The sequence below is a fragment of the Arachis ipaensis genome, chromosome B10 (assembly GCF_000816755.2).
Source record: "Arachis ipaensis cultivar K30076 chromosome B10, Araip1.1, whole genome shotgun sequence".
Taxonomy (NCBI): Eukaryota; Viridiplantae; Streptophyta; class Magnoliopsida; order Fabales; family Fabaceae; genus Arachis; species Arachis ipaensis.
Window position 1 is genome coordinate 18,469,723 of NC_029794.2, and position 8,368 is coordinate 18,478,090.

Here is an 8,368-nt window from a genome sequence, read left to right on the forward strand (position 1 = left end):
AATTATAGGAACTTATTTGGCCATTTGAATTATGAGTAAGTTCAAAACTATTGATACATTTTTAAAAAGAAAAGATCAAGAGAATGAAGATGCTTCTACTATTACTACTCCAATACTTGAGGGGTCATCAAATTTCATTACTTCAAGTTCTCCATTGAATAGCTCAAAACATCCACGACTTCTTCCAAATCAACTGGATGTTTTTCGTTTGGAAAGAGATCCTGGAATGCGACCAATGATTTGGAAGTTTCCTCCAAATAAAAGAGATGAAATCCGTCGGGCTTATATTAAAGTTGGGCCAAATCAACCAATTCTTGATAATTATCTATTTTCTGGTGATAAAAGTCATCGTCGCTTTCAAGCTTCATGGTTTAAATTGTTCCCATCTTGGTTAGAATATTCTATAGAAGATGATGCTATATATTGTTTTCCATGCTTTCTTTTTGCTAAGGAACCTTCAATCAATATGGGTTCAAATGCTTTTATTGAGAATGGTTTTAGGAATTGGAAGAAAGTAAATAGTGGAAAAGAATGTGCTCTTTTGAATCACATTAGCAAAGGTCCCAACTCATTTCATCATAAGGCGCTGAAATCATGTGATGATTTAATAAAACAATCACAACATATCGATAGACTTCTTCATAAGCAAACATCAGAAGAGATTGAAAAGAATCGAATTCGACTAGGAGCATCTATAGATTGCATTAGATGGTTGACATTTCAAGGTTACGCATACAGAAGACATGATGAAAGCCAAAGTTCAAGCAGCAGAGGTAACTTTTTGGAAATGTTGAAATTTTTGGGATCTTACAATGAAAGAGTGAAAAAGAATGTTTTGGAAAATGCTCCAAAAAATGCTAAGTATACTTCAAATGATGTCCAAAAAGAAATTCTACATATTCTTGTTACTAAGGTGAGAAATTCAATTAGAGAAGAGATTGGAGATGCCAAATTTTGTATTATTGTTGATGAAGCTAGAGATGAATCTAAAAAGGAGCAAATGGCCATTGTTTTGAGATTTGTTACTCTAGATGGTTTTGTTAAAGAGAGATTCTTTGATCTTGTGCATGTCACTGATACTTGTGCAACAACTTTAAAGAAAGAATTGATTTCTGTCCTTTCTCATTATAATCTCCAAGTTGAAAATATTAGGGGTCAAGGGTATGATGGTGCTAGCAACATGCGGGGTGAGTGGAATGGTTTGCAAGCTTTGTTTCTTAAAAATTCTTCACAAGCATACTATGTATATTGTTTTGCTCATAGGTTACAATTAGCATTGGTGACAGCTTCAAGAGAGGTACTTCAAATTCATGAATTTTTTACTCAATTAAACTCTATTATCACTATTGTTAGTGCTTCTTCAAAAAGACATGATCAATTACAAGAAGCTCAAGCAATTGAAAATGCAAACTTGGTTGCTCAAAATAAATTAGAAACAGGCAAAGGTGCGAATCAAATAAGCACTTTACAAAGAGCTGGGGATACTCGATGGAGCTCTCACTTTAATTCTATTTGCAGTTTGGTAAAAATGTTTACTGCTACCAATATTGTTCTCAATAATATCATTGAAGACGGGACAACTTATGCACAAAGAGGTGAGGCTTATGGTGTTAGTAAAATATTATTGTCATTTGAATTTGTTTTCACTTTGCACTTGATGAAAGAGATTATGGGAATCACTAATGTTCTTTGCCAAGCACTGCAACAACAATCTCAAGATATTCTTAATGCAATGCATATTGTTTCTACATCAAAGTTACTTCTTCAACAATTAAGAGATGGTGGATGCACTACAAGAATATGGCCGATTAGCTACCACAAAAAGAGTCGTAAAATCATCGCTAATCTGACGCAAAATATAATTTGTAACAGATTAGCTACCGCCTAGCAACTAATGCTTTCCTCGCTAATTACAAGTCGCAAATCAGTGAGGCAAACACAACAGTCGCTAATTCATCGAAAAGTTTTTTAGCTACCGATTAGATAGTCACAAATCCATCACTAAAGTAAAAGCTAATTCTATAGAAGAAATAGACTAAACAGTAGTCGCTAATTAGCGACAAACTCTACTGTGATAGAGTCATCGCTAAATACAAGCTAACTTCATAGACGAAATAAAATGCTTAGTTGACGCTAATTAGCGAAAATTTTTTCCGAACCTAACTCATCGCAAGTTGTCCACTAATATGATCGCAAATCTGCCACATTTTATAACAAATTTATAGCTAATCTTTGAAAATCCTTAATCAAATTTGTAGGAATGTTGTCGCTAAATCAAAGCTATTTGAAATGAAAAATTAAAATTATGAAATAGTCACTAATTTGCTAGGAAATAATATGTAGTCAATTAGTTGCAATGCTTAGTCGACGCTATAATATAGTGCTCATAGATTTTTTTCCCGATATAAAAGATTGTCTCGTTTTCCTTTAATTACTGTCAATTTTTAACTATTGTTTGGTTAAATCCTTCCTTACCCATTTAAGCCACGACAAAAGGCTAGACCAATTGTAAATCTACAATTAAAGGCAGTGTTTATTTCCTCCCTTTTTTCTTTTACTTGAGAATTTGTATCTAAAATGCAAGAACAGAAATATGCATAGAAAAGATTATATCATTGAATACATATAATCATGAAGACATGAACCAGAGTGGTTAAGTTGAGTCCTAAAAATTCAAGGCACCTACGAAACTTCTCCCAAGATCATTGGCTAAGTTGTGATGGTTCCTTGAGTGCACAATATATTTTTGGAAGAGGTCGATCTCGTCAACCAAGTGTGACAGTTGAGCATCATTATCGAATAGATATATTCTTGGCAACAATTGACTCTCAAATACAAGAGTTGAATAGTAGATTTAATGAGCAAACAATAGAGCTTTTGACTTTGAGTTGTGCTTTGGATCCTAAGGACAATTTCAAATCATTTAATATTGAAGAAATTAGCAAGTTAGCAGAGAAGTTTTATCCCCTTGACTTTCCTTCTAATGAGCTAAATATTTTGAAGTCTCAGTTGTAACATTATCAGCATGATATACCAAATCATTTGAAAGGTATTGGTACACTTTCTGAATTGTACAACAAGTTGCAAGAAACGGGAAAGTCAAGAACTTATCACATGGTTGATAGATTAATACGTCTTGTTTTGACTCTATCAGTGTCTACAACAACAACAGAAAGAGCTTTTTTAGCAATGAAAATTGTTAAGACAAGACTCCGAAGTAAGATGGCTGATGAATTTCTTGCAGACAATTTGGTCATCTATATAGAAAAAGAATTAGCAGTTATTTTCATCACAAATTCAATTATAGATGATTTTAAAAATAGAAAAAAATGTCGAATAGCCTTTTCATGATACAAAACTGTAAGTGGTAATTTTTATATATTATTGTCTTACTTTGATTGATATTATATATATATTTTTTTTTTAATTTTATCAATAGAAATAGTAATATAAAATATTTTTAGTAAATTATTAAACACCGTCTGACAAACCCCAATTTGACGGTTTGTTTTGTATTGATTTTTGGGGATTTTATCACCTTTTACCCATATTTATTCAAGAAATAGCATGGTTTTGTATATTTAGTTTTAGCTTAGTTTAGTAGTGAGAGTTAGTTTCTAGAGAGAGAAGCTCTCACTTCTCTCTAGAATTAGGATTAGGTTTAGTTCAATAATCTTAGATCTAGGTTTTAATCTTTGCTTTCTTCCACTTCTATCTCTCAATTCTTTGTTGTTACATTCATTCTTCTTCCATTCTTTAGTTGTAATTTCCTTTATGTTGTTCTTATATTTTGTTGTAGATCTACTATTGTTCCTTCCATTTTCTTTCAATTCAATAAGAGGTAATTCATAATAATTGTTCTTCTTTGCTTTTCTATTGTTGATCTCTTGCCTTTGTAGTTATAGATTCCTTTAATTCTTGCAATTAATAATGTTTACTTCTATTGCACTCTATGTGTTTGTTGAAATGCTTCTTCTAGATATAGTGTAGATTTTGTTCCTCTTGGCCTAGGTAGAGTAATTAGTGATACTTGAGTTATCTAATTCCTTTGTTGATTGATAATTGGAGAGATTGCTAATTGGTTTGGAGTGCACTAAAGCTAGTCTTTCCTTGGGAGTTGGCTAGGACTTGTGGCTCAAGTCAATTCATCCACTTGACTTTCCTTTAATTAGTAAGGGTTAACTAAGTGGTAGCAATGAACAATTCTCATCACAATTGAGAAGGATAACTAGGATAGGACTTCTAGTTCTTACACCTTACCAAGAGCCTTTTTAGTTGTTAGTTTATTTTCATTGTCATTTACATTTCATGTCTCTTATCCCAAAACCCCAAAATACAATCCATAACCAATAACAAGACACTTCATTGTAATTCCTAGGGAGAACGACCCGAGATTTAAATACTTCGGTTTATAGAATTTAGGGGTTTGTTACTTGTGACAAACAAATTTTTGTATGAAAGGATTATTGTTGGTTTAGAAACTATACTTGCAACGAGAATTCATTTGTGAAATTCTATACCATCAAAAATCCAATCATCAAAATGGCGCCGTTGCCGGGGATTTGCAATGGTGTTATGTTATTGGTTATTGTATATATGTGAATAGTGTTAATATCTTGCTTTTTGCTTTATTTGCTAGTTGTAGAATTTTGTTTCTTTTGTTTCCTATTAGCTTTTGTTTTTATTTTATCTTTTCACCATGAATTCTCATTTTGGCTATGAGTGTGATTACAACTATGTTGTAGGTGATGGGAGCTACAATGAAGAGGTGTATCAAGGATGGGACAACCAAAGGTGGGAGGAGTCATATGCATATGATCAATCCCCATGGCAACAACCTCCACCAATGCACTATGAAGAAGAGCCATTCTATGATGCATACCAATCCAATGGCTATGGTGAATCTCCTTGTGACTTTCAAGAACCACCACCATATGCCCATGAGCCATACCCTCAACATAACCTTTTGGTTATGCTTTGTCAAGATCTTTGGAAGCATCTTTGCCTAGGTTGTCATCTACCCCTTCACTTGAGTGGGTAAAATTCAATTCTATTAGCTTTATTGTCCCACTTTAGTATGGCTTGCTTGAAACGGATGGTCAACTTAGAATGCTTTGTGGGATGAAGCGTAAGCGAAAGATGTTTCGTGGTTGGCGTTGCAAATCAAGGCTCATTTTGGTTGATACTTCAAGAGTTGAATACAAAGGTGGGAATAGTGCTCAAATAGATGGGTCTAGGAGGATTGTTGGCCACTATATAGAGAATTCACCTTACTTACCACCCGGTTGGACTTATAATGATGATCAACCTCAAGACGGGTGTGAAAACAAAGTGTGGGATCCCGGATTACAAGAAGAGGATCAACTTTGGGAGCCCCAAGCTTGTGAAGAACTCCATCAAGACTTGGCTCAATCCATGAAGCATCTTGGGGCACAATGGAGAACCAAGCATTGGTGGGAGTTCCAAGATGAATACAAGCACAAGCCACCTTGATGAGGAGCTCCCCATAAGTCCAACTTAAGGACAATAAACAAAAGTGCTAGGTGGGAGACAACCCACCATGGTAAAATCCTTTCATTTTCTCTTTTGTATATATTGGTAGAATTAGTTTAATTTCATGTTTTGTTTAGTTAGTTGAGTATGTTTGGTAGTTTAAGTATGTTAAATAAGGTTTTGTGGTGTTTTGGTAGCTGTTTGGAGGTTTGGAATGCTTGGATTGGTGCAAAAACATAGAAAAAAATTTTTGAAAAACAGAGCACCATCCACGCGTACGCGTACATGGCGCGTACGCGCACTTCCAGCATTTTCGACCATCTACGCGCGCGCGCCATGCGTGCGTACGCGTGGATTGAGTAGTTCCAACCTCCATACATTTTCCAGAGAGTTGTGCCTGCGCCGCGCCAACATTGTGCCTTTGGCACAAACCTATTTGCGCGCGTGCACATGACGCGTACGCGTCACTCTCGAAATAAGCCATCCGCGCGCGCGCGGCATGCGCGCGTACACGCGGATTTCCTTCCTTCACCACATTTCTTTTCTGCTCCTCTTTCTATTTCTTTCCTTCTCCTTTCTCCTACCCCCCATCCAACATTTCATAGAACTTGCTTGAATTATATATATTGTGGAACATGTTTTGAGCTAAGAACACAAGCTTGTGAGATTTGAGCCTAACGGTGTGGTTACATCTTATAACCACTTATTTTTCCTTCTTGTGTGCATTATTCTCTTTCCATGATTGTAATCCTTGATTTGTTTGATTTTTTATGTCCATTATTTTGTGTATTCATGCATTTATATGATTGAGGCCATCATTTCATTAGCTCACTTACCAAAATGGCCTTACCTTCTATCTTCCTTTGTTAGCCAAATTTGAGCCTACGCTTAACCCACTTATTCTTATTTTAGCACATTACAAGCCTTAAAGTGAAAAACAATAATTGTCCCTTAATTTGGATCTTTAATTAGCTTAGGCTAGTGTGTGTGAGTATCATTCAAGTGTGGGAACCTTGGGACATTGGGTGAATAAAAGGGTATTTTGTATTGTTATTGAAAATATTGGGAATTGGGTACATACTCATGCATTGATCAAATGTAAAACCTTATGCATTGAGGTTCTTGTATATAAAAAGAAAAAAAATAAGAAAAACAAAAGAAAAAGAAATAAAAGTGAAAAAGAAAAACAATATGGAAAAGAAAAAAAAATAGAAAAAGAAAGAAAAAAAGAATAAAAATAATAAAAAGGGGACAAAATGCCCCAAAGTGAAGCTCAATAAGATCAATGCATAAGTGCTGTGAAATGAAAAGAAAATGCATGAGTATGTGAAAAAGTGAAGAATGGGTAGCTAGATTAGAACTTAATTGTATAGGATGTCATAGGTTAGGTGGGAAGTTTAAGCTTATCAAAGATTCAAATTTCAAGCTCACTTGACCAAATATGCATCCTACCTTGACCCTAGCCCCATTACAACCAATGAAAAGACCTCATGATACTTGTATGCATGCATGAAATAAATGTTGATTGTTAGAAGAAAAACAAATCTTGGAAAGGTATGAAAGGATTATTGTTGGTTTAGAAACTATACTTGCAACGAGAATTCATTTGTGAAATTCTATACCATCAAAAATCCAATCATCACCATCCCCCCTAAATAGTTAGCCTAGCTCCGCCCCTGGGATGAGAGGGAAGAAAGGAAAGAGATACGGACGGGGTGGGGGTTTGGGGGGTTTATTTTTGTTTTTTAATATTATTTTTATTAATTTTAAGGGTAATTTGGTCAAAAAAATAAAATTAAATTAGAAAAAGACAATTTTATAACGTTTTGTAATATTGAGGATGATTTTAATAAGGAAAAAAGTCAGGAACGATTTTGATTTTCACCCAAGACGTTAGGAACGAAAAAAGTACTTAACCCCTCAATTAATTATGAAAGTTTAAGTTGATTCAGTGAGAGGGATTTAGGAATTAGGATTTATGATTTAGGATATAAAATTTAGTAGGATTTATGGTTAAAGATTTAGGATTTGTTGTATATGTATTAGGTTTATGATTAGGATTTTAGATTTATGATTAGGATATAGATGTAGGATTAGGGTTTTAAGTTTACGTTTTAGGGTTTAGGGTTTAAGATTTAGGAGTTAGAGTTTAAAGTTTAGTGCTTAGGATTTATAGTTGAGGATTTAGGAGTTAAGATTTAGAGTTTATGGTTTAGAATTGAGGGTTTAGGATTTCAGATTTAAGTTTTAGGGTATATAGTTTAAGGTTTATGGTTTACGGATTTTGGGTTAGGGTAGAATTTAAAGTTTATAGTGTAGGATTTAGGAGTTAGGGTTTAGCATTTATGATTTAGGATTGAAGGTTTAGGTTATAGGATTTATGATTTGTGGATTATGGATTAGGGTTTAGGGTTTATATTTAGAGTGTAAGATTTAGAGTGTAGGATTTAAGATTTATGATTTAGGGTTTATGATTTAGCATTAATATGAAAGAATAGTTTGATTTTTTTTCTGATACATATAAAAAAGAATATTATTTTGAAAAACAGAATAAAAACACATTATTTATGAAATTAGAATTATCTTTTTACATTTCATGCATTTTGGTCGACTAAAAGGAAACTATGTTACTTCATGTAGTGATTAGTAAAACCTCTCGTCAACCATCCAGTTCGCTGAATAAATAGATGAATTGAGTGTTCTGCAGGCTAGTTTGATATATTTTGATACTTTTACAATCATATTGGTATATTTTTATTTTTTCAATTAATTTGATCTTTCAAGTAATCAAAACAGTTTAAAAAATATGAAATTTTTAAATATAAATTTAAATATATATAATTCAAATCAATGAGTAAAGTTAGTTTGTTAAGAA

At 33.5% G+C, this 8,368-nt stretch overlaps 1 protein-coding gene across 1 annotated transcript; it reads left to right on the forward strand.

The window, feature by feature from the left end:
• Positions 32-1,888, forward strand: LOC110268367 (zinc finger MYM-type protein 1-like). The gene has a single exon (XM_021114477.1). It carries the CDS (start codon positions 32-34, stop codon positions 1,886-1,888), a length of 1,857 nt encoding a protein of 618 aa, XP_020970136.1.

Excerpts from the sequence above, each read along its gene's own strand:
- LOC110268367 (XM_021114477.1), top strand. The coding sequence starts at position 32 with ATGAGTAAGTTCAAAACTATTGATACATTTTTAAAAAGAAAAGATCAA.